This window comes from Mustelus asterias, unplaced genomic scaffold, assembly GCF_964213995.1.
Source record: "Mustelus asterias unplaced genomic scaffold, sMusAst1.hap1.1 HAP1_SCAFFOLD_150, whole genome shotgun sequence".
Classification (NCBI taxonomy): domain Eukaryota; kingdom Metazoa; phylum Chordata; class Chondrichthyes; order Carcharhiniformes; family Triakidae; genus Mustelus; species Mustelus asterias.
This window is the reverse complement of record NW_027590172.1, coordinates 415,419-442,326: the sequence shown is the minus strand read 5'-3', so window position 1 is coordinate 442,326 and position 26,908 is coordinate 415,419. Positions and strand designations below refer to the sequence as shown.

The following is a 26,908-nucleotide window of genomic DNA, read 5'->3' as shown; positions in this document are numbered from 1 at the left end:
ATCCCAACCACTCTCTTCCATGGTTCAGAACTCCTCAACACGGGCGGCACTGTGGCACAGTGGTTGGAATGCTGCCTCACAGCGCCAGGGACCTGGGTTCAATTTCCAGCTTGGGTCACTGTCTGTGTGGAGTTTGCACATTATCCCCGTGTCTACGTGGGTTTCCTCCGGGTGCTCCGGTTTCCTCCCACAGTCCAAAGATGTGAGGGTTAGGTGAATTGGCCATGCTAAATTGCCCCTTAGTGTCGGGGCACTAGCTAAGATAAATTCATGGCGTTATGGGGATAGGGCCTGGGTGGGATTGTGGTCAGTGCAGATTCGATGGACCGAATGGCCTCCTTCTGCATTGTAGTATTCTAAGACATGGAACAAAGATTCCTTTACAACTGTGTTTAGAGTTGGGAAGAACAGCGGTGAATGCTGGCAGTGTGCTGTTAAATCAAAGATTGGTTTAAATCTGGGATCTGTTCCTGAAAAAGCAGGTTTAAATTTGCAGACTGAAAATGACTGGTCAACATTTTGTGAAGATTATTTTTAATTCATTGCTTGTGGCCTATCCCTAACTGCCCTTGAACTGAGCAGCTTGCTTGCTGGACCATTCCAGAGTCAACCACATCGTGTGGACCTGGAGTCACATGAAAGACTTACAGATGCTGCCAGACCTGCTGAGATTTTCCAGCATCCTCTGGTCTTATCCTGGAGTCGTATAAATTCCTTCCCTAAAGGGCATCAGTGATCATCGGTGAACCAAATGGGTTTGAACAGCAATGGGTTCATGGTCATCGCTAGACCTTTAATTACAGACTTTTATTGACTTCAGATTTCACCATTTGCTGTGGTGTGATTGGAAGCTGGCTCCCCCGAGCATTACCCTCGGACTCTGGGCTCCCAGCCCAGTGACAATACCACCACACCATCAGATTGAGAGCATTTGTGTGACAGTCCTGAGTCTACAACTTTCAGACCGGTGTTAATATGTTTAAAATAAACCGTTTTAAAATAAATCAATTCAACTCTACATTACATACTAGTTGAAGGAATTCACAGGAGCCTGGGACAATTATACAACAGACATGAGGAGCTGCAGTGTGTTTGCAGGAATGCCCTGTTTTATTGATGTGTGTGTGTTCTGACACCAGGATAACTAAAAATACACAAACCTAGAACATTCCCTGACTCCATTCCCAACGGTTTCTCTGGGATTACTCCTTCTGTTCAGTGAGTTCAGGGGAATGCTCACAGAGGGAATGGAGCAGGGAGCGAGGATCCCTGGGATGATGTTCAGTGAGTTCAGGGGGATGGAGTCAGAGGGAATGGAGCAAGGAGTGAGGATCCCTGGGGGGATGGAGTCAGGGGGATGGAGCAGGGAGAGAGGGTCCCTGGGATGATGTTCAGGGGGATGGAGCAGGGAGGGAGGATCCCTGGGGTGATGCTCAGTGAGTTCAGGGGGATGGAGTCAGAGGGAATGGAGCAGGGAGAGAGGGTCCCTGGGGTGATGCTCAGTGAGTTCAGGGGGATGGAGTCAGAGGGAATGGAGCAGGGAGAGAGGGTCCCTGGGGTGATGCTCTGAGTTCAGGGGGATGGAGTCAGAGGGAATGGAGCAGGGAGAGAGGGTCCCTGGGGTGATGCTCAGTGAGTTCAGGGGGATGGAGTCAGAGGGAATGGAGCAGGGAGGAAGGATCCCTGGGGGGATGTTCAGGGGAATGGAGCAGGGAGAGAGGGTCCATGGGGTGATGCTCAGTGAGTTCAGGGGGATGGAGTCAGAGGGAATGGAGCAGGGAGGGAGGATCCCTGGGGTGATGTTCAGGGGGATGGAGCAGGGGGGAAGGAGCCCTGGGGTGATGCTCTGAGTTCAGGGGGATGGAGTCAGAGGGAATGGAGCAGGGAGACAGGAGCCCTGGGGTGATGCTCTGAGTTCAGGGGGATGGAGTCAGGGGGAATGGAGCAGGGAGGGAGGATCCCTGGGGTGATGTTCAGGGGGATGGAGCAGGGGGGAAGGAGCCCTGGGGTGATGCTCTGAGTTCAGGGGGATGGAGTCAGAGGGAATGGAGCAGGGAGGAAGGATCCCTGGGGTGATGCTCAGTGAGTTCAGGGGGATGGAGTCAGAGGGAATGGAGCAGTGAGGAAGGATCCCTGGGGTGATGCTCAGTGAGTTCAGGGGGATGGAGTCAGAGGGAATGGAGCAGGGAGAGAGGGTCCCTGGGGTGATGCTCTGAGTTCAGGGGGATGGAGTCAGAGGGAATGGAGCAGGGAGAGAGGGTCCCTGGGGTGATGCTCAGTGAGTTCAGGGGGATGGAGCAGGGAGAGAGGGTCCCTGGGATGATGTTCAGGGGGATGGAGCAGGGGGGAAGGATCCCTGGGGTGATGCTCAGTGAGTTCAGGGGGATGGAGTCAGACGGAATGGAGCAGGGAGGAAGGATCCCTGGGGTGATGCTCAGTGAGTTCAGGGGGATGGAGTCAGGAGGAATGGAGCAGGGGGGAAGGATCCCTGGGGTGATGTTCAGGGGGATGGAGCAGGGGGGAAGGATCCCTGGGGTGATGCTCTGAGTTCAGGGGGATGGAGTCAGAGGGAATGGAGCAGTGAGAGAGGATCCCTGGGGTGATGCTCAGTGAGTTCAGGGGGATGGAGTCAGAGGGAATGGAGCAGTGAGAGAGGATCCCTGGGGGGATGCTCAGTGAGTTCAGGGGGATGGTGTCAGAGGGAATGGAGCAGGGAGGGAGGATCCCTGGGGTGATGCTCTGAGTTCAGGGGGATGGAGTCAGAGGGAATGGAGCAGGGAGAGAGGATCCCTGCGGTGATGTTCAGGGGGATGGAGCAGGGAGGAAGGATCCCTGGGATGATGTTCAGAGGGAATGGAGCAGGGTGAGAGGATCCCTGGGGGGATGCTCAGTGAGTTCAGGGGGATGGAGTCAGGGGGAATGGAGCAGGGAGAGAGGGTCCCTGGGGGGATGCTCTGAGTTCAGGGGGATGGAGTCAGAGGGAATGGAGCCTATTGGGAAGAATGAGTAATTGTAAAAGGAGTCAGAGTGTGAATTGGTACAAAGAGTAAAGCTTGAAGCAGAGAGTCAGTGTGTGTTCACCAGAAAGTGGAGCGTGTGCATGTCTAACAGACAGGGGGGAGAGAGGATGAATGAGGGTGAAGACCTTGCCTTCTTTGACAAAGGGTCATCTGGACTCGAAACGTCAGCTCTTTTCTCTCCTCACAGATGCTGCCAGACCTGCTGAGATTTTCTAGCATTTTCTCTTTTGGTTTCAGATTCCAGCATCCGCAATAATTTGCTTTTTATGTATGAAGAGAGCTGAGAGAGGTGTTAAAAGTGTCCATGAAGCGATCAGAATATGTGAATGGCAGAACAGTGGTACAGATGTTTAAGGCAGTTGCCCTGAATGTGGGGGGGCGGTGGGGGTGGACAAGGCAGAAACAGTTGCCCTGAATGGGGGGTGGGGGTGGACAAGGCAGAAAGCAAGAATGGAGAACTGGAAATATGGAAGTGAGAAAGAAGGATGATAAAATGGATGAATAAGACAAAAAGAAGAATCAGAATTAAATGAAATAAATGGAAATGGAGTGTAGGTGGAGGGGAGAGTTCACGCTGTGAATGTTGAATTCAATATTGAGTCCAGAAGGCTGTAAAGTGTCCAATTGGAAGATGAGGTGCTGTTCCACCAGTTTGCATTGGGGTTCACTAGAACATTGCAAGGACCAACATGTGGACAGGAGAGTAGGGTGGTGTGTTGAACTGACAGGAAGGTCTGGGTTTTGCTTGTGGATGGTGTTCAGCAAAACAGACAACCAGTCTGCATTTGGTCTCTCCAGTGTGGAGTCGACCACATTGGGAGCAGCGAATGCAATAGACCAGATTGAAGGAGATGTCTGAAACGCTGCTTCACCTGAAATGGTGTTTGGGACCTGGGACAGTGAGCAGGGAGGAGGTAAAAGGGTAGGTGTTGCACCTTCAACCATTGCATGGGAAGGCTCCATGGACAGGGGGTGAGATGGTGGGTGTGATGGAGGAATGGACCAGGGTGTCCCAGAGAGAACGGTCCTTGTGAGTTCTTGCTGAGGAGGGTGGAGGTGGCGGGAGGGGGGGGGGGGGGGGGTGGGGGGGGGGAGAAGGGGGGGTGGGGGGGGGAGAAGGGGTGAGGGGAAGGTGTGATGAGTAGTGGCATCATGCTGGAGTTGGCAGAAATGGCAGAGGATGATCCTTTGAATGCGGAGGCTGGTGGGGTGAAAAGTGAGGACACGGGGAAGCCTATTCTGGTTCTGGGAGGGAGAGGAGGGGGTGACAGCAGTGGCTGGGGAATGGGTCGGTCATGGTCAAGTGCCCTGTCAACCACAGTAGGTGAAAAACCACAATTGGCGAAAGAAAGACATGGGCAACACTATTTTGGAAAATGGCATTATCAGGACAGATGTGGCGGAGGTGAAGGAACTGAGAGAATGAGATGGAGTCCTTTCAGGATATGGGGTGTGAAGAACTGTAGTCAAGGTAGTTGTAGGTGTCGGTGTGCTTGTAATAGATACCAGTGATATTATCACCAGAAATTGACACAGTAAAGAGTCTCAGAACACCAGGTTAAAGTCCAACAGGTTTATTTGATATCACGAGCTTTCGGGGCACTGCTCCTTCATCAGGTGAGTCACTCAGACCTTAACCTGGTGTTGTGAGACTTCTTACTGTACCTACGCCAGTCCAACGCCGGCATCTCCACATCATGACTACCAGAAATGGAGTCAGAAATGTCAAGGAGGGGGAAGAGAAGTCTCAGAGATGGACCATGTGAAGGTCCATCTCTGACAATTCACGAGCATGAACTCTCCCCTCCACCTTCACCCATTTCACCAATTTCCATTTATTTTAAAAGCAAAATATTGTTGATGCTGTAATCTGAAACAAAAACAGAAAATGCTGGAAAACCTCAGCAGATCTGACAGCATCTGTGGGGAGAGAATAGAGCCAATGTTTCAAGTCGAGATGACCCTTCGTCAGAGCTCTGTCACATCTGAAGTGACATGGGCTCTTAGTCTCGCCATGAAAACCAGCAGCAACAGAGCAAAATTGAACATTGCAGACAGGTCGATTGTAGGCCTGGCGCTGTTGGCAGTTTTTGTAATGTTGTGATTATCCCATTTGCCTAACACACGAAGGTTCAAAACTGGGCAGAAACATGAATGAAACTTTACCATTTAGGGTGAGGGAAATCTGCATGATTTCAGTTATTTGCTGAACATTATCCAAATCTCGATGTTACAGACATATTGGCCAGTATTTTACAGCATCGCTCTGGTAAGGCTCATAAAATCCCACCCGAGGCCAATGGTAAAATTCCAGCTATTATCTTTGCTCTGACCTCGGTACAAATGCTTTCAGGAAAATCAGGAATGCGATATTTTAAAACGCAACAAGGAAATAAATGTTTGCATTTTGACACCGTGCACATATTAGCAATTTGTTCAGTCCACAACAGAATTTGTAGGTGTAGACTAACATAGTTAATTACCACCTGAAACATGTCTAATAGTATTGCGTGCTCATAAAGACAGACACTAAAGTGATACTGTAACTGAACTAGAGGAAATGACGCACATTGCGCAAAACAATCTTTTTTTAAAAATCGGTCTTCATAATAGAGAAATAGAAAAAAACACTTGGCAGATGAGGAAATCGAGAATCAGTGCGGATCCGCTGGACTCTTCTGTAGACAAATGGGATTTAAGTGCCAGAATGTTTCACACCCAGAATAAAGAGGGATCAAGTATAACTAACTGATTATTTCTAACTCTCTTCCCATTAAAGATATTTGATTTTGTTTCTAGACTGACCGTGGTCAATCTCAAATAAGCACCATGGGATGTGTGTTACCCAGTGACTCCATCTGTTTTGTTCGTCAGTCACATTTGCAATTCAATGTGATATAGTGCAGAGATATGCAATTCAGAATGAGGACATCTGTGTTCAATAAATGTATTGATATTAAATGTTGAATAACGAAACAAATACCGAGTAATATAGACTGAGAATGATGAATTTGGCACAGTGGTTAGCACTGCTGCTTCATGGTGTCAAGGACCCAGGTTTGATTCCAGCCTTGGGAAGGAAATCTGTGTGGTGTCTGCGCATTGTCCCCATCTCTGTGTAGGTTTCCTAAAATGTGCAGGTTAGGTGGATTGGCCATGCTGAATTGCCCCTTGGTGTCATGGGATTAGCAGTGCAAATATATAGGGTTATGGGGATAGGATCTGCTTGGGATTGTTGTGTGCAGACTCGATGGGCTGAATGGCCTCTTTCTGCACTTTAGAGATTCTATAATTGAGCAGAAATCATTGCTCCCTAAGACATTTGCCAGATGGGCACTTTTAAATTTTGAAGTTCAATATAAGGTGAGACATCAGGTTGAAAGTAACAGTTGTCTTCTTGTATTAAGTGGCATGGGCTCTCAGTCTAACCATTGGAACCTGCAGTAACATAGCAGAGTTGAACATTGCCGACAGGCCGATTGGCTGCCCTGTGCTGTCAACAGCTTCTGTAGTGTAGTGGTTATCACGTTTACCTAACATGTGAAAGGTCCCCTCCAAAACCAGGCTGAAACTGGTTTCAGGGCGGCACGGTAGCACAGTGGTTAGCACTGCTGCTTCACAGCTCCAGGGTCCCGGGTTCAATTCCAGGCTCGGGTCACTGTCTGTGTGGAGTTTGCACATTCTCCTCGTGTCTGCGTGAGTTTCCTCGGGTGCTCCAGTTTCCTCCCACAGTCCAAAGATGTGTGGATTAGGTTGATTGGCCAGGTTAAAAAAATTGCCCCTTCGAGCCCTGGGATGTGTAGGTTAGAGGGGTTAGTGGGTAAAATATGTGGGGGTAGGGCCTGGGTGGGATTGTGGTCGGTGCAGACTCGATGGGCCGAATGGCCTCCTTCTGCACTGTAGGGTTTCTATGATTTCTATGAAACTTGAATGGCAATGTTTCCCGTTCAGTTTGAAGGACGTTTGCAGAATTTCTTGCTGAATTCTATGTGAATCTGGTATCTTATAGGGTTATTTATTCGCTGGCTCTCTTGGCTATATTCTCTCTCCACAGATGCTGTCACACCTGCTGGGATTTTCCAGCATTTCCTGTTTTTGTTTCAGATTCCAGCATCCGCAGTTTTTTGCTTTTATTTATTCACTCTGACTTGGGCCTCAAAATTCATTCAGGACGAAATACTGAATTCTCATGTGAAGAAAAGGATGGCGTATGGGAGGAAACTGGAGCACCCAGAGGAAACCCACACAGAACGTGCAAACTCTGCACAGACAGTGACGCAAGGATGGGAATTGATCCCAGGTTGTTGACGCTGTGAGGCAGCAATGCCAATGACTGTGCCACACTGACTTTAACCTGGTGTTGTGAGACTTCTTACCACACTGAAGGATCAGCCTGGTGGTAGCTTTACTCATGATATCCAGTTGCATTAGAGACAGAATAGAAAGGAGATAAAATTAAAATACTGCGGATGTTGGAATTGTGAAATTTAAACTGAAAATGCTGGACTGGCAGCATCTATGGAGAAACCTATTACAATAGATATTTATGATTTTGATTGCTGATTGAGGAGGCAAGGTCCTTTAGGTTTTATTGACGTTTTATACTGTGTTACACGTTTTTTGAGGCGAAAAAAGCGATGTAAATATCTCTAAGGTTAAGTGATGTCCATCTTTGTGCGGGGCAGACGTGCTCCGTTTGGACAGAAGGTGAAGTGTCGGAGCTGATGCGTCCCTAACAAAGATGGCTGCGATGTGGGGGCGGGGGCAATGGGCGGAGGAGGTTGGGACCGCACATGCGCATTGCTGCGGTTGTGGTTTGTTGACGGAAGCGCGCGGCTTCTTCTTCGGATCGGAATCAGATTTTAAAGGAGGAACGTTTAACTGTCGCTGGCGTTGCCATGGCAGCAGGGGCGGGGCTTGCCAACCTCGCGCGCTGGCACAAGTGGACCCTCGAGCTTAACCTGAGCGGCAGCAGCAGCTGCGGAGGCCGCGCGGGGAGCCGGGGGCTCGAGTAGACGGCAAGCCGGGTCAGCCCGCCTCTCCCGAGGGGACGCCACCGCACACTGACCCGGGGATGTGGCACCAACCCAAAACTTCCCAACCCCGGGTTTTTCACGCGTCTTTTACCCCTCACCGAGCCCCTCAGCACAAAACAGCCCTTCAAATCCCCCAGAAATCACTCAGACCCCACGGCATCTTTTCCCCAGGTCATGACCCTGAGATGCCCTTTTGGTTTCAGCCCCTCCACCTGATCAGGTGCCAACTGCGGTGGTGGTTGGAGGAACGATTGCTCGTTTCCAGGGCCGGGAGCTGAACTGGATCTCTCTCAATGTCCCACAGTTTGTTTTCAAGATACAATTTGGTATATTAGGTGATTTGTCACTTTGTCCCTCAATGGAGGGTAAGTGGATTGGCACCCTGATTATCAATTGACACTAATCCACTTCTGCAGCCCTCCATTCCCGTGGCAGTTCAGTGGACACAATGGCAATGTGTGTCTGAGGTTTGCCCAAGCTTTAGTTCGTGCTGGCAGCATTGCCACCACGTTGGGGTCCTCAACAGAGAGACTCCCTCTTTAAAGAAGGTCTTGAAAGGGTGACCAATTTGTGTTTTCTGTTTCTCACAGGAGCCGTGATCAACAGTGTGGCCAGGGCCACTCCACGTGCCCAATCGCATATTCGGACAAACAGCTACCGGACATCTGCGTCCAAGAAACAGACTGGATCCTGGTCGAGAAAGTAAGTTAGATTTGAATGTGTCCTTGGTGGGTAGCAGGCAATGCCTGGGTTTGTCCATGGTGGTGAAGTGCCTTGCTGAACCACAGCAGCCTGTTTGGTAAAGGGACTTATTGAGTTAATTGTTACTTCCAGGCCTGGGTATAAGATCAGCATATGGCCTCCCCTAACCGGCCCCCTTGACTGATACCCTGCTCGCTTTCTGTTTCAGCGCTGCTGGGACATCGCCTTGGGCCCATTGAAACAGCTGCCCATGAATCTGTTCATCATGTACATGGCTGGCAACACCATCTCCATTCTCCCCATCATGATGTGTGCATGATGGCCTGGAGACCCATACAGGCACTGATGTCCATGTCTGCAAGTGAGTATTGTATTGAATCTGTAGCTCAGAAACAGCTCTGAACCGGCATCACTTGAATGCAGCTTAGAACAGAGTGCTAAGAGTTGGGTAATTAAGGGACTTAGGGAACGAGGTACCCTTTTGCTTTCTAATATTCTCAGCCTTTGGGAAGTGATCTTCCTCTTCTACAGGAGAAAGAGCGGCGAGCTATTTGCTGAGTATCTGCAAAGTGACTCAAGTTTATTCTATGTCTAAGGATCAAAATCGTACAGCAACTGCTGGTAATCAAAATCGTATAGCAGCTGCTGGTAAGGTTAATAAAATATATAAAATCAAAAGTAAAATACATCATTGGATAAAATAATTAAATACTTTTTTCGCACACATTAAAGATGGGAGGACAGGTGATGCGTCACAGCTGCAACGTGTGGGAGCTCCTGGGTGTCAGTTTGATCCAGGGCAAACACATCTGCAGTAAGTGTTTGAAGTTCAAGCAGCTCTGGTTAGAGTTTATGAGCTGGAGGCTGAACTACAGACACTGCGATGCATCAGGGAGGGGGAACATTACCTGGATTCTTTACACCAGGAAGCAGTCACACCTCTTAGGACAGGACCTGCTGATTTGGTCAGTGATCAGGGACAGGAGGATGACTGTGAGTGAGGCAGGTAAGGGGATTCAGGTGGCAGGAGCCTCAGCCTTCACAATTGTCCAACCGGATTGCAGTTTTTTCAGCTTGTTTGTGCTGCAGGGTGGATGAGCAAACTGACCTTGGCACCGTGGTACAGGAAGCCATTCAAGTTGGAGGAGAAAAAGGGAATGTGGGGGTAGTATGGGATGGTGTAGTCAGAGGGATTCACACTGTTCTCTGCAGCAAAGAGCATGAGTCCAGATGGCTGTGTTGCCTTGTGCCAGGGTTCAGGACATCTGCTCAGGGCTGAAGAGGAACTTACAGTATTGTGTCGGATCTGCAGCTCAAAAACAGCTGCACGGGGGAGGACCCAGTCATTGTGGTCCATGTAGGTACCAATGACACAGGCAGGACAAAGAAGGAGGTTTTACATGGCTAGTATGAGGACCTAGGTACCAAATTAAGAAGCAGGATCTCAAAGTTCATAATCTGGATAATTACCTTAACTACTTCCTAATTGTCTTAGGACAAATCAGATCAGAGAGATGAATGAGTGACTCAAAGATTGGTGTGGGAGGTGGGTTCTGGTTCATGGGGCACTGACACCAGTACTGGGGAAAGCATTTTAAAACTAAGTAGTAGACAGGGAAACAAATTTGGGGCAAGGAATCAAAGATTTATAGAAATGACTGGATGAAGGGCTGGTTGGCAAATTTGCCGATGACACAAAGATAGGTGGGAAAGTAAGTTGTGACGAGGACATACGGAGGGTTCAAAAAGACAGAAAGGTTAAGTGAGTGGGAAAATATCTGGTAAATGGAGTAGAATGTGGGCAAATGTGAAATTGTCCATTTCGGCAGGAAGAATGAAAAAGAAGCATTTTGTCTAAACGGTGAGAGATTACAGAGCTCAGAGATTCAGAGGGATCTGGGTGTTCTAGTACATAAATCACAAAAGGCTAATATGCAGGTAAATCAGTAATTAGGAACACTAATAGAATGTTATCATTCATTGTGAAGGGAATTAAATACAGAACTAGGGAGGTTATGCTTCAGTTGTACAGGTCACTAGTGAGGCCACATCTGGAGTACTGTGTACAGTATTGGTCACCTTGTTTAAGGAAGGGTGTAAGTGTGCTGGGGACAGTTCAGAGAAGTTTACCAGACCAATACCTGAAATGATGTGGTGATGCCGGCGTTGGACTGGGGTGGGCACAGTAAGAAGTCTCACAACACCAGGTTAAAGTCCAACAGGTTTATTTGGAATTTGGAATCCTTCCGCACCTGAGGAAGGAGCAGCGCTCCAAAAGCTCATAATTCCAAATAAACCTATTGGACTTTAACCTGGTGTTGTGAGACTTCTTACAATGCCTGAAATTGATGGGTTGTGTTACGAGGCAAGGTTGGACAGCTAGGAGTGTATCCGCTGGAGTTCAGAAGAGTAAATGGCGACTTGTTCCTGCAAGGCCTTGACAGGATGGAGGTAGAGAGGATGTTTCCTCGTGTGGGATAATCTAGAACTAGGGGTCACCGTTTTAAAAAATAAAGCGTCACCCATTTAAAGTAGAGATGAGGAGAATTTTTCTCCAAGTGTCGTGAGTCTTTGGAACTCTCTCCCTGAAAAGGTGGTGGAAGAAGAGTGTTTGAATATTTTAAGCAAAGGTGGATAGATTCTTGGTAAGAAAGGAGGTGAAAGGTTATTGGAGGTCAGCAGGATGAAGATTTGAGGTTACGATCAGGTCAGAGAGTAAAGACCAATTCTGCTCAATCGCTCCTCATTGCACAGTCCTGTCATCCCAGGAAGCAGTCTGGTGAACGTTTGTTACTCGTCCTCTGGGGCAATTCTCTGGGTAAGGAGACCCAAACTCTGCAGTGTTCCAGATGTGGTTTCACCAAAACTGGATACAATTTCAGAAAGATTTCCTCACTCGGAAACTGTATCCCTGGGGAATAAAGACTAACAGACCATCTGCATCTCTCCTTACAGATGCTGCCAGACCTGCTGAGATTTTCCAGCATTTTCTCTTTTGGTTCCTCATTCAAACAGACGCAGTAATTTGCTTTTATTTGGTTAGAAGTGGGGGATTTACACACAGAATATTCAAATCAAGGGACGGTTTGTCTCTTCTGAATTTATGTCCTGGTTTAACGGTGATGATCTTTGTGGGAACTCTATTTACAGGATACAGCAATTGGAAATTGAACATGGAAAATGTTTTGGGACTGCACAGTGGTTAGCACTGCTGCCACAGAGCGCCAAAGACCCGGGTTCGATTCCAGCCGCGGGCGATTGTCTGTGTGGAGTTTGCACGTTCTCCGTGTCTGCATGGATTTCTTCCCGTGGTCCAAAGATGTGCAGGTTAGGTGGATTAGTCAATAACTGCTCAAAAGATAATCCCAGAAACTACAGGTCAGTCAGTTCAATGCTAGTGACAGGGAAGATTCCTGAAACAATAATTCAGGACATATTTACTAGTCACCTGAGTAAATGTGGGTGAAGAAGGACAGTGTTCAGAGGAGATGGTGTTTATCGAACCTGGTTAAATATTTTGATGAGGTCACAGATCCCGTTGTTGAGGATAATGCTGTTAATGTGGTGAACATGGACTTCCAAAAAGCATCAGATAAATTGCCGCACAGCAGACATCGGAGCACAGGTATGACTCGCGGAATAAAAGGGACAGTTGGAGCATTGACACAAAATTGTCTGGGGGACAGGAAATACACAAAATACTGGTTAATGGATGTTTGGGAGTTCCTCAGGAGCTGGTGTTAACACCCTGCTCTTCCTAATGTATACAAATGACCCAGACCTTGGTGTTCAGGGACAGTTTAGAAATTTGTGGACAGAATCTGTGTCGACCCAGACTGGTTGGCAGGTTTCCTTCCCGAAGGACATTAGTGAACCAGTTGGGTTTTTATGAGAATCCACCAGTTTTAATGGTCACTTTTCCCTGGAGCCGGCCCCACAAATGACCAGATTCATTCAGCTCAATTTCACAAACTGCCTTTGTGTTTTTGTGGGTTCTCTCTCACCCCATCTTTTTCTGTTTTGAAACAGTTACACAGCATTTTAGAAGAGGAGGATTTGCAGTCGGGAAACTGAAACGAAACATCACACAGAATCTGGTGGAAGTTTTCCAATTTATCGTAACCTGAATATCATTTGATTTTGAACATGGAAGGAACAAGCACCGTTCACAGTGGGGAGAAACCGTACACGTGCTCTGTGTGTGGACGAGGCTTCAGCCAATCATCTGACCTGTTAAAACACAAATGCAGTCAATCCGGGAAGAAACCGTGGAAATGCGGGGATTGTGGGAAGGGATTCAAATCCCTGTCTGGCCTGGAATGTCATTGGCTCAGTCACACTGGGGAGAAACCGTTCACCTGCTTCAAGTGTGGGAAGGGATTCACTCGTCAATCCTACCTTCTGATACATCAGCGACTTCACACTGGGGAAAGGCCGTTCACCTGTTCTGTGTGTGGGAAGGGTTTCACTCAGTCATCGAACCTGCTGACACACCGAGTTCACACTGGGGAGAGGCCATTCACATGTGCTGAATGTGGGAAGGGATTTGCTTATTTTTCTGTACTGATGAGACACCCACAAGCTCACAAGCAACGACAATGATTGGATTTTGCTGTCAATGACGTCCAGGATGATGTTCGTTGGGCTCTGTTGGATGATGTCAATAAATTCCAACCAGTTGTTTGGGCTAATATTGTGGATAAAGGTCAAATAAATCAGTTTTATATTACTATTTTTATATTGAACACACTGTGTTGCATCCATTTAATGTCTCTAACTCCATTTGGATCCTTTTGAAGGGCTCTCCCTCTCCCCTGTCTTCGCCATCCTCACCTCCAACAACAAGTGTGAGGAGCGCATGGAGCTTCTTTGTCACTAAGATTGAGGGGAGGTGATGGCCTAGTGGTATTAACACTAGACGATTAATCCAGAAACTCAGCTAATGTTCTGGGTACCAGGTTTCAATCCCACCACGCCAGATGGTGAAATCTGAATTCAATAAAAAAATATCTGGAATTAAGAATTTACTGATGACCGTGAAACAATTGTCGTAAAAACCCATCTGGTTTAATGATGTCCTTTCGGGAAGGAAATCTGCTGTCCTTGCCTGGTCTGGCCTACATGGGACTCCAGAGCCACAGCAATGTGGTTGACTCTAAAATGGCCGAGCAAGCCACTCAGTTGTTCAAGAAGGCAGCTCACCACCACCTTCTCAAGGGCAACTTGCAATAAATGCTGGCCATGCAACAACATCCATGTCCCACAGATGAAATTAAAAAAGCTGCCTCTATTGCTTCCCTTCCTCCCACGAGCCCATCCTTGACCCCAGTGTCTTTGTTCCCCTCCTGCCCATCTCTCATTATGACTTCCAAAATCCCTGTCATCTCCCAAATCTCTGCCCATATGTCCTGAAATTCCCTGTGTGAATCCCTCCGATGACATTTGTCTTTCGCACAGTATTAAACCAGCTCTTACCAAAGTCTCAAATTACTGTGTGAATATGACTGAGGTAAGTTATCTGTCACTGTCCTTCTCAGCCAGTCTGCAGTTATTGACACCATTGACCAAACCATCTTCCTCCAGTGCCTCTCCATTGTTGTCCAGCTGGGTGGGACTGCACACTTCGGATTAATTTCTTTTCTGATTATAGTCAGAGAATCACCGGCAGTCATTGTGATTATTACAGACAGAGAACAAGTGAATAGAGGGAGCAAAGTAAATGGGGAAAGAGACAGTGAGAGTGAATGGGATGGAAGTTCGTAAACTGAGACAAAGAGAATCAGATTGAGACAGAAAATGGGGTCAACATTGTTCCAAAGAGAAGAGATTAATACTTTTCAAACCTTCCTGATCATTATAACATCAATTTCTGTAAAATATTTTGAGTGAATGGAACAAGGCCTGGATATGAGATTCTGAAACTCCCTCCCTAACTGTCCAGATTAAAGGTGTTTGTTAAGGTCTGTCTCTCCAAACAAGGTTTTGGCCATCCATCCTAATATTGTGCTCTGTGACCCAGTAATTCTAGTTGCTGATCTATCAGTAATGGACTTGCTGCCGTCTGGAACAAAACTGTTTTCACCACTAAGTCTCCGCTGTGATGTAATAGTCTCTATGACATCATCGCAGCAGGACTGGATGACATCATCAGAGTCCATTGTTTCTGAATGATCCACATCAATAACAACAGGAAATACTCATCAAGCTGAGCACATTATCTAGGCTGACACTGCAGTCTGACACTGAGGGACTGCTGCACTCTGACATAAACTGTCCTTCACATGGAGCTTGTGGAGGCTCTGGCCACAATCTTCCAATCCTTCTCATAGAGTTGTGGTGCCAAAAGGCTGAGAGATTGGAAATGTTACATCCCTGTTCAAAAAATTACAGAACAATCATCTTAACATCAGCGGTGGAGAAAAATGAAACCAATAATCTGGGGCACAATCAACTGGTACTTGGAAAAGTGTGGATTCTTATTGTCAGCATTTTCTGTTTTAATGCTGAAAACTTCCCTGGATCTCAAGGCTGGGAAAGACATTCTGGAAGGTCATCCCCCCCCATTCCTCTCTCTATCCCTCCTCCCATCCCTCCCTACAACAAGAACCATTCACTCTGCACCGCAGTTTCACCCTCATTCCCCCAGTTTGTATTCCAGCCTTTACCACACCCACTCTGCTCCCAGATACTTCACACCATTAGATATTACAATTCAAACTTTATAATCTCTACAATTTAATATTTGTTCAGACAGCAGACAAATCATCAATTCCACTCCCACCCTGAGCTATGGGGATATCTTTATACATTATCTCATTTCACAATAAAACTCACACACTGAATTTCAGATTTGCTTCTGTTGTTTTAATTTGCCCAGCAGATTATTTGGAGTGAGACTGACATCAACCCTTCATGGTCTCAGTCTGTCTCTGTGTTTGTGAGAGTGTCTGAGATAGTGTGTGTGTCTGAGCGTGTGTATGTATGAGTGTGTATCTGTGTGTGCTGTGTGTGTGTTTGTGTGAGATTATAGAAAGATAGAAACTAGAAGCAGGAGGAAGCCATTCGGCCCTTCGAGCCTGCTCCGCCATTCATTTTGATCATGGCTGATCATCGAATTCAATATTCTGATCCCCCTTCTTCCCACACCTTTAGCCCCAAGAGCTATATCTAATTTATTCTTGGAATCATATGTATGTGTCTGCATTTTTCTGAGTATTTGTGTGTCTATGAGTTTGTCTGTATTTGTTTCCGAGATTGATATCAGTTATGAGAATAGATTCGTCTGCATTAAAATATATTAAAATAAGAATAGTAGGAATAAGAAAAATACAGCAGCACAATCCTCCAACAGGATCCTTCAGTAATCTGAGAATTCAGTGATTTCCCAGGCAGAGGCCATTTACCTCACATCGCCACAAGAGGGAGCTCCCTCGCTGTGTTTGTGTGTTCACTGCAGCAGGAGCGGGTTCCATTACACAGTGAAATGTAACAGAGCAGTAATCCAGGGGAACTGGATTAATTGTTGGATTACACAGTGATATGTAACAGAGCAGAAATCCAGGAGAACTGGATTAATTGTTGGATTACACAGTGATATGTAACAGAGCAGAAATCCAGGAGAACTGGATTAATTGTTGGATTACACAGTGATATGTAACAGAGCAGAAATCCAGGGGAACTGGATTAATTGTTGGATTACACAGTGATATGTAACAGAGCAGAAATCCAGGGGAACTGGATTAATTGTTGGATTACACAGTGATATGTAACAGAGCAGAAATCCAGGGGAACTGGATTAATTGTTGGATTACACAGTGAAATGTAACAGAGCAGAAATCCAGGGGAACTGGATTAATTGTTGGATTACACAGTGATATGTAACAGAGCAGAAATCCAGGGGAACTGGATTAATTGTTGGATTACACAGTGATATGTAACAGAGCAGTAATCCAGGGGAACTGGATTAATTGTTAGATTACACAGTGATATGTAACAGAGCAGTAATCCAGGGGAACTGGATTAATTGTTGGATTACACAGTGATATGTTACAGAGCAGAAATCCAGGGGAACTGGATTAATTGTTGGATTACACAGTGATATGTTACAGAGCAGAAATCCAGGGGAACTGGATTAATTGTTGGATTACACAGTGATATGTAACAGAGCAGTAATCCAGGGGAACTGGATTAATTGTTAGATTACACAGTGATATGTTACAGAGCAGTAATCCAGGGGAACTGGATTAATTGTTAGATTACACAGTGATATGTTACAGAGCAGTAATCCAGGGGAACTGGATTAATTGTTAGATTACACAGTGATATGTTACAGAGCAGAAATCCAGGGGAACTGGATTAATTGTTAGATTACACAGTGATATGTTACAGAGCAGTAATCCAGGGGAACTGGATTAATTGTTGGATTACACAGTGATATGTTACAGAGCAGAAATCCAGGGGAACTGGATTAATTGTTGGATTACACAGTGATATGTTACAGAGCAGAAATCCAGGGGAACTGGATTAATTGTTGGATTACACAGTGATATGTTACAGAGCAGAAATCCAGGGGAACTGGATTAATTGTTGGATTACACAGTGATATGTTACAGAGCAGAAATCCAGGGGAACTGGATTAATTGTTGGATTACACAGTGATATGTAACAGAGCAGTAATCCAGGGGAACTGGATTAATTGTTGGATTACACAGTGACGTATTAAAGAGCAGTAATCCAGGAGAACTGGATTAATTGTTAGATTACACAGTGATATGTTACAGAGCAGTAATCCAGGGGAACTGGATTAATTGTTGGATTACACAGTGATATTTTACAGAGCAGAAATCCAGGGGAACTGGATTAATTGTTAGATTACACAGTGATATGTTACAGAGCAGTAATCCAGGGGAACTGGATTAATTGTTGGATTACACAGTGATATGTTACAGAGCAGAAATCCAGGGGAACTGGATTAATTGTTAGATTACACAGTGACGTATTAAAGAGCAGTAATCCAGGGGAACGGGATTAATTGTTGGATTACACAGTGACGTATTAAAGAGCAGTAATCCAGGGGAACTGGATTAATTGTTGGATTACACAGTGACGTATTAAAGAGCAGTAATCCAGGGGAACTGGATTAATTGTTAGATTACACAGTGATATTTTACAGAGCAGAAATCCAGGGGAACTGGATTAATTGTTAGATTACACAGTGATATGTTACAGAGCAGTAATCCAGGAGAACTGGATTAATTGTTGGATTACACAGTGATATGTTACAGAGCAGTAATCCAGGGGAACTGGATTAATTGTTAGATTACACAGTGATATGTTACAGAGCAGTAATCCAGGGAACTGGATTAATTGTTAGATTACACAGTGATATGTAACAGAGCAGAAATCCAGGGGAACTGGATTAATTGTTGGATTACACAGTGATATGTTACAGAGCAGAAATCCAGGGGAACTGGATTAATTGTTAGATTACACAGTGATATGTTACAGAGCAGTAATCCAGGAGAACTGGATTAATTGTTAGATTACACAGTGATATGTAACAGAGCAGAAATCCAGGGGAACTGGATTAATTGTTAGATTACACAGTGATATGTTACAGAGCAGTAATCCAGGAGAACTGGATTAATTGTTGGATTACACAGTGATATGTTACAGAGCAGTAATCCAGGGAACTGGATTAATTGTTAGATTACACAGTGATATGTTACAGAGCAGTAATCCAGGGAACTGGATTAATTGTTAGATTACACAGTGATATGTTACAGAGCAGAAATCCAGGGGAACTGGATTAATTGTTGGATTACACAGTGATATGTTACAGAGCAGTAATCCAGGGAACTGGATTAATTGTTAGATTACACAGTGATATGTTACAGAGCAGTAATCCAGGGAACTGGATTAATTGTTGGATTACACAGTGATATGTTACAGAGCAGTAATCCAGGGAACTGGATTAATTGTTAGATTACACAGTGATATGTTACAGAGCAGAAATCCAGGGGAACTGGATTAATTGTTGGATTACACAGTGATATATTACAGAGCAGAAATCCAGGAGAACTGGATTAATTGTTGGATTACACAGTGATATATTACAGAGCAGAAATCCAGGAGAACTGGATTAATTGTTGGATTACACAGTGATATGTAACAGAGCAGAAATCCAGGGGAACTGGATTAATTGTTGGATTACACAGTGATATGTAACAGAGCAGAAATCCAGGGGAACTGGATTAATTGTTGGATTACACAGTGATATGTAACAGAGCAGAAATCCAGGGGAACTGGATTAATTGTTGGATTACACAGTGAAATGTAACAGAGCAGAAATCCAGGGGAACTGGATTAATTGTTGGATTACACAGTGATATGTAACAGAGCAGAAATCCAGGGGAACTGGATTAATTGTTGGATTACACAGTGATATGTAACAGAGCAGTAATCCAGGGGAACTGGATTAATTGTTAGATTACACAGTGATATGTAACAGAGCAGTAATCCAGGGGAACTGGATTAATTGTTGGATTACACAGTGATATGTTACAGAGCAGAAATCCAGGGGAACTGGATTAATTGTTGGATTACACAGTGATATGTTACAGAGCAGAAATCCAGGGGAACTGGATTAATTGTTGGATTACACAGTGATATGTAACAGAGCAGTAATCCAGGGGAACTGGATTAATTGTTAGATTACACAGTGATATGTTACAGAGCAGTAATCCAGGGGAACTGGATTAATTGTTAGATTACACAGTGATATGTTACAGAGCAGTAATCCAGGGGAACTGGATTAATTGTTAGATTACACAGTGATATGTTACAGAGCAGAAATCCAGGGGAACTGGATTAATTGTTAGATTACACAGTGATATGTTACAGAGCAGTAATCCAGGGGAACTGGATTAATTGTTGGATTACACAGTGATATGTTACAGAGCAGAAATCCAGGGGAACTGGATTAATTGTTGGATTACACAGTGATATGTTACAGAGCAGAAATCCAGGGGAACTGGATTAATTGTTGGATTACACAGTGATATGTTACAGAGCAGAAATCCAGGGGAACTGGATTAATTGTTGGATTACACAGTGATATGTTACAGAGCAGAAATCCAGGGGAACTGGATTAATTGTTGGATTACACAGTGATATGTAACAGAGCAGTAATCCAGGGGAACTGGATTAATTGTTGGATTACACAGTGACGTATTAAAGAGCAGTAATCCAGGAGAACTGGATTAATTGTTAGATTACACAGTGATATGTTACAGAGCAGTAATCCAGGGGAACTGGATTAATTGTTGGATTACACAGTGATATTTTACAGAGCAGAAATCCAGGGGAACTGGATTAATTGTTAGATTACACAGTGATATGTTACAGAGCAGTAATCCAGGGAACTGGATTAATTGTTGGATTACACAGTGATATGTTACAGAGCAGTAATCCAGGGAACTGGATTAATTGTTAGATTACACAGTGATATGTTACAGAGCAGAAATCCAGGGGAACTGGATTAATTGTTGGATTACACAGTGATATATTACAGAGCAGAAATCCAGGAGAACTGGATTAATTGTTGGATTACACAGTGATATGTAACAGAGCAGAAATCCAGGAGAACTGGATTAATTGTTAGATTACACAGTGATATGTTACAGAGCAGAAATCCAGGGGAACTGGATTAATTGTTGGATTACACAGTGATATGTTACAGAGCAGTAATCCAGGAGAACTGGATTAATTGTTAGATTACACAGTGATATGTTACAGAGCAGAAATCCAGGGGAACTGGATTAATTGTTGGATTACACAGTGATATGTTACAGAGCAGTAATCCAGGAGAACTGGAGTAATTGTTGGATTACACAGTGATATGTTACAGAGCAGTAATCCAGGAGAACTGGATTCATTGTTGGATTACACAGTGATATGTTACAGAGCAGTAATCCAGGAGAACTGGATTCATTGTTGGATTACACAGTGATATGTTACAGAGCAGTAATCCAGGGGAACTGGATTAATTGTTGGATTACACAGTGATATGTAACAGAGCAGAAATCCAGGAGAACTGGATTAATTGTTGGATTACACAGTGATATGTTACAGAGCAGTAATCCAGGGGAACTGGATTAATTGTTAGATTACACAGTGATATGTTACAGAGCAGCAATCCAGGAGAACTGGATTAATTGTTAGATTACACAGTGACATATTACAGAGCAGAAATCCAGGGGAACTGGATTAATTGTTAGATTACACAGTGATATGTCACAGAGCAGCAATCCAGGAGAACTGGATTAATTGTTAGATTACACAGTGACATATTACAGAGCAGCAATCCAGGGGAACTGGATTAATTGTTAGATTACACAGTGATATGTTACAGAGCAGCAATCCAGGAGAACTGGATTAATTGTTAGATTACACAGTGACATATTACAGAGCAGAAATCCAGGGGAACTGGATTAATTGTTAGATTACACAGTGATATGTCACAGAGCAGCAATCCAGGAGAACTGGATTAATTGTTAGATTACACAGTGATATGTCACAGAGCAGCAATCCTGGAGAACTGGATTAATTGTTAGATTACACAGTGACATATTACAGAGCAGTAATCCAGGGGAACTGGAGTAATTGTTAGATTACACAGTGATATGTTACAGAGCAGAAATCCCGGAGAACTGGATTAATTGTGTGTGTGTGTGTGTGTGTGTGTCCCTGGGCACAGTTCCCAGAGAGTTTAAAATCTTCTTACAGCTAGCCAATTCCTGATCCAAACCGCTAAATCACCCTCAATCCCATGCCTCCGTATCTTCTGCAATAGCTTAACCGTGAGGTTAGAGTGTTAAAATCTGAAATAAAACAGTCAACGCCACAAAGAGTCAACAGGCCCGGCAGTTTGTGTGGAGGCAGAAACAGAGTGAAACACACAGTTAAACATCCATATGAATCAAGAGCAGCAGTAGACCTTTGGGCTGCTCTGCTCCAGATAAGATCCCAGCTGATCTGACTGTGACCAAAACTCCACTTTCCTCTCAAGAATTCAATGAATCAGCCTTAAAAATATTCAATGACTCTCTCTCCACTGCTCTCTGGAGAAGAGAATTCCACAGACCAAAGACCCTCTGAGAGAAAAAAAAATCTCATTCTCTCTCTTTCAGACGTCTTAAATCCGCTCGTTCTCCGGAGCCACACAGGGAAAGCCAGACCCGTGAAGAAGGGAGAGAGGGAGGTGGAGAAGAACAAAATGAAAAATCTGCAAACTGATAACATGATTCACAGCCCAAGACCAAAACGAGTGTTAATGGGACAAGTAAAGACACAAAAGATGATCTGGATGAGGTGTAAATAGTCCGAATGCAAAGTAAAGAAAACAAGAGGGAAATGAGGTGAAAAAAGCAACAACGAAACACAGAACACAATGGGGGCAGAGATTGTGGTGTAAAATTGTTGAGCTCAGTTTTGTTCTGAAGGCTGTAAAGTGTCTCTTTTAGTTGCGGGAAATATTATATTTCCCAGTTCCGATGACAGGTCACATTCAGTCTGTTTCTCTCTCCACAGAGGCTGCCTGACTTGTTGAGTATTTCCAGCGTTTCCTGCTTTATGTCACAGAGAATGTCGAAGAATTGTAACACCCGGAACAGATGTCTCTTCCTCGGGACACTCCAGCTCGGGTCAGGGTGGGGGGATAATGTTCACTGTTTTAGATTTGTGTCTGGTGCGAGTAATACCTTAAATTAAATGGAGAAGTTTTTTAAACTGAAGAGAGTAACTGAAACTGACTTTAAACAACATTAACAAGCCCGGGCTGCTGGAGAAACATTTAGGGATTTGTGAGCAGTCAGTTCCGGCTGGTTTGAAGTGAAATCCTGTCGGTGCTGCGGCAAATCTGAACTCAAACCAGACAAACTGGAACCGCTGGGTTAGAGATTCCGGGTGTTGGGATGTGGAGGCTGGGGGAGGGGGAGATGGCGGCAAAACTCTGAGCCTGACTTCAGACAGGGTGAGCGGGGTAAAGGGGAGGAATGACAGAGTTAATGTGGGAGTCAGGGACAATAGCAGAAGGTGGGAAGCTCTGGAAAGGAGCAATGGGGGTAAAGGCCATCACAGAATGCTTGTTTAAATGAAGATAAAAGCAAAATACTGCGGGTGCTGGAATCTGAAACAGGAAATGCTGGAAATCTCAGCGGATCTGACTGCATCTGTGGAGAGAGAACAGAATTAATGTTTCCAGTCTGGATGGTCATAGGTGCTGCCAGAAATGCTGAGGTTCTCCAGCATTTTCTGTTTGTGTTTAACTGAAGGTTCAGCAGGGAAACAAGCAGCGATTTCACACACACTAAACCCAGGGGGAGGGGGTGACCCAGGATAAGGGACAGGCGCAGCTCAGTGAGGCTCTGCAAAGTCCAGCAATCTGTCCACATTGAGAGCTTAGAGCGCCAAGGGGGAGGGGAAGGACAAACTATTTGGGACACAGCAGGAGGTCACCCCTCCCCCCACTCTGTGGTTCCACAACCCCTCCCACACCTGGGCAAGGTTGGCTCAAGGTGCAGGAAGCTGCAAGCTGAGAGGCTGAGCTGTGAACTGGGCCGGGTTAGGGGTTTGAGTGACAGTCCTGGGGCTATTTCAGGACAGGAACTGCCACAGATTCCCTCTTTTTCCTGGGACGTTTCACTGGAGCTGTGTTGGTGAGTGTTTGTAATCTCTGTCTCACTGTCTCGGTAATGGGGGTGGGTTGTAGATTGCTGTGAGTGTTAGACTAAAATAACCTCGCCTCATGCTGCCAGTTCCAGTCTGCAGACTCCATTTCTCAGTCCAGTCTGCTGCTCTGTCTCTGTCTGTCTGTACTTTGCTGCAGTGCTCCACATTCTGAGCAACATCCAGCCCATTGTTGTCACCCGAAATTTGCGGCAAACTACCTTCACTGTGACACAGCGGTTAGCACTGCTGCCTCACTGAGTCTGGGTTCGATTCCAGCGGTGGGTGACTGTCTGTGTGGAGGTTGCTCAGGAAGAAGTCTCATAACACCAAGTTAAAGTCCAATAAGTTTATTTGGAATCAAAGCAAATTACTGCGGATGCTGAAATTTGAAACCAAAAGAGAAATTGCTGGAAAATCTCAGCCGATATGGCAGGATCTGTAAGGAGAGAAAAGAACTGATGCTTCGAGTCCACATGACTCTTTATCAAAGCTTTGACAAAGAGTCATCTGGACTCGAAATGTCAGCTCTTTTCTGTCCTTACAGATGTTGCCAAACCTGCTGAGATTTTCCAGCATTCTCTCTTTTGGTTATTTGGAATCACGAGCTTTCAGAGCACTGCTCCTTCATCAGCGCTCTGAAAGCTTGTGGTTCCAAATAAACCTGTTGGTCTTTAACCTTGTGTTGTGAGGCTTCTTACTGTGCTCACCCCAGTTCAGCACTGGCATCTCCACCTCATGTGTGGAGTTTGCACAATCTCCCTCTGTCTGTGTGCATTTCCTCTGGGTGCTCCGGTTTTTTCTCATAGCCCAAAGATGTGCAGGGTTGGTAAATTTGTCCCTTGGTGTCCAAGATATGTAGTGTCTAATTTGATTTATTATTGTCGCATGTTCTGGGATACAGTGAAAAGTATTATTTCTTGCGTGCTATTCAGAAAAAAAATAAATTGAAAGAGTACAGAGGGGGAAAGGAAAAGAGTAGGGTGCAGAATATATTGTTGCCGTTGCAGTACAGACTCGATGGATCGAATGGCCTCTTTCTGCACTGTATGGATTCGATGATTCGTGAATTCCGGCGAACAACTTTTGAATGGAGGGGTTTCTGAGGCGCCGAGCATTGTGGGAATTGTGACCACCATTAGTCAGTGACTGACTATAAATATTTAATTGCAGACTGAGGGCAGGTCAGCAACCTGAATCCTCAATTCTGTTTGTGACTCTCACAGGCTGCCTGGCCTGATGAATATCTCCAGTATTTATTTTCTTTGTCCCAGAAACAGTCTCTACAGAGTTTTGTTTCTGTGTTATTGTTTTATAGTTTCGAGCTTAGAAACACAGTTAGGAGCTGGCATGATTCAGGCTGTCTGTTGGATGCAGAACTCAGTTCCTGGCCCCCCGTGTGCGTTTTTTTATTGTTGCTTCAGTCTGAACTCTATTCATAACTTGCCTCTGTGGGTTCTCTCTCAATCCTGCTGCGTTTTATCAGCATCTTTTCTTTTAATTTTAAATGGAACCTTAATATCTGCTTAGTACACAGGCCAATTCATCACAAATTCAGAGGAATGTATTTTTAAAAATTAATTAATCTCAATTGCACAAGATAGTTTTCTATTATGTCTTTGATTGACAATGGCGCCGTTAATTCCCAGGTGCCCCTGCAGGTGTCAAAGTGTCCTGTTCATTCCACAGCAGCCTATTGCGCAGGTGCAGTGCTGTATCTGGAGCATGCGTACTGCCACTTTGCTCGGAGCCCTGCGAGGGCGGCGGACGTTTTTTTCAGCGGGTGAGAGTCAGTGTGGCGGGGGGAGGAATGGAGTCGGGGTGGGGAGGGAGCGGAGGCTTCACAAATACCCGCTCCAGGTCGCAAGGCCCGAATAAGACCATGCGGGTTCCTGGTTTGCAGCTCCCCGGTTTTCGGCCGCCATCTTGTTCCAGCGGGGAAGGAGAGCGCATGCTCTCGGGCTGGTCATAATGGGCGTGGTTTCAGGGGGCTGGTTCAGAACCACGATCTTCAGAGGGACAATATGTTGCAGGGCGCATGCGCAACTATCCAAGACCATCGGAACAAGAACAGAAGAATTCGGAACGGGAGCCAGTCATTCGGCCCATCGAGCCTGCTGCATCATTCAATAAGATCATGTCTACTTTGGAGAGGCTGGATAGACTGGGACTTTTTTTCTCTGGAGCATAGGAGACTGAGGGGTGACCTTATAGAGGTCTATAAAATACTGAGGGGCACAGATCAGCTCGATAGTAAATATATTTTCCCAAAGGTAGGTTTAAGGTGAGAGGGGAGAGATACAAAAGTGTCCAGAGGTGCAATTTGTTCACACAGAGGGTCATAGAGTCAGAGAGGTTTACAGCATGGAAACAGGCCCTTCGGCCCAACTTGTCCATGCCGCACATTTGTAAAAATCCCAATTCCCCGCATTTGGCCCATATCCCTCTCTACCCATCATACCCATGTAACTATCAAAATGCTTTTAAAAGACAAAATTGAACACGCCTCGACTCCTACCTCTGGCAGCTTGTTCCAGACACTCACCACCCTCTGTGTGAAAACATTGCCCCTCTGGACACTTTGTATCTCTCCCCTCTCAATTTAAACCTATGCCCTCTAATTTTAGACTCCCCTACCTTTGGGAAAATATATTGACTATCCAGCTGATCTATGCCCCTCATTATTTTATAGACCTCTCCAAGATCACCCCTCAGCTTCCTACGCTCCAGAGAAAAAAGTCCCAGTCTATCCAACCTCTCCTTATAACTCAATCCATCAAGTCCCAGTAGCATCCTAGTAAATCTTTGCTGCACTCGTTTTAGTTTAATAATATCCTTTCTATAATAGGGTGACCAGAATTGCACACAGTATTCCAAGTGTGGTTTTCCCAATGTTTTGTACAACTTCAACAAGACATTCCAACACCTGTATTCAATGTTCTGACCGATGAAACCAAGTATGCCGAATGCTTTCTTCACCACTCTGTCCACCTGTGGCTCCACTTTCAAGGAGCTATGAACATGTACCCCTAGATCTCTTTGTTCTGTAACTCTCCCCAACACCCTACCATTAACTAAATAAGTCCTGCCCTGGTTCAATCTACCAAAATGCATCACCTCGCATTTGTCTAAATTAAACTCCATCTGCCATTCGTCAGCCCACTGGCCCAATTGATCAAGATCCCGTTGCAATTAGATAGGGTGGTGAGTATTTGGAACAAGCTGCCAGAGGTAGTAGTAGAGGCGGGTACAATTTAGTCTTTTAAATAGCATTTAGATAGTTACATGGGTATAGAGGGATATGGACCAAATGTGGGCAATTGGGATGAGCTTAAGGGTTTAAAAAAAAAGGGCAGCATGGACAAGTTGGGCCGAAGGGTCGTTTTCCATGCTGCAAATCTCTATGAATCTATGACGTTGCTA

At 45.2% G+C, this 26,908-nt stretch overlaps 3 protein-coding genes across 3 annotated transcripts in view; 2 read left to right on the top strand and 1 right to left on the bottom strand.

Moving 5' to 3' along the window:
* LOC144484979 (uncharacterized) overlaps window positions 1-26,908 on the top strand; it is a 565,458-nt gene that overhangs the window by 324,338 nt on the left and 214,212 nt on the right. The window lies entirely within an intron of this gene.
* The window catches only part of LOC144484999 (uncharacterized), a 274,616-nt gene that overhangs the window by 44,055 nt on the left and 203,653 nt on the right, over window positions 1-26,908 (bottom strand). The gene's annotated exons all lie outside the window — the stretch shown is intronic.
* The window catches only part of LOC144484985 (uncharacterized), an 82,148-nt gene that overhangs the window by 52,818 nt on the left and 2,422 nt on the right, over window positions 1-26,908 (top strand). The window contains exons 6-8 of the mRNA XM_078203311.1: window positions 8,647-8,758; window positions 12,926-13,255; window positions 15,729-15,733. Coding sequence (XP_078059437.1) covers window positions 8,647-8,758; window positions 12,926-13,255; window positions 15,729-15,733 — 447 coding nt within the window. The remainder of the gene's footprint in view (window positions 1-8,646; window positions 8,759-12,925; window positions 13,256-15,728; window positions 15,734-26,908) is intronic.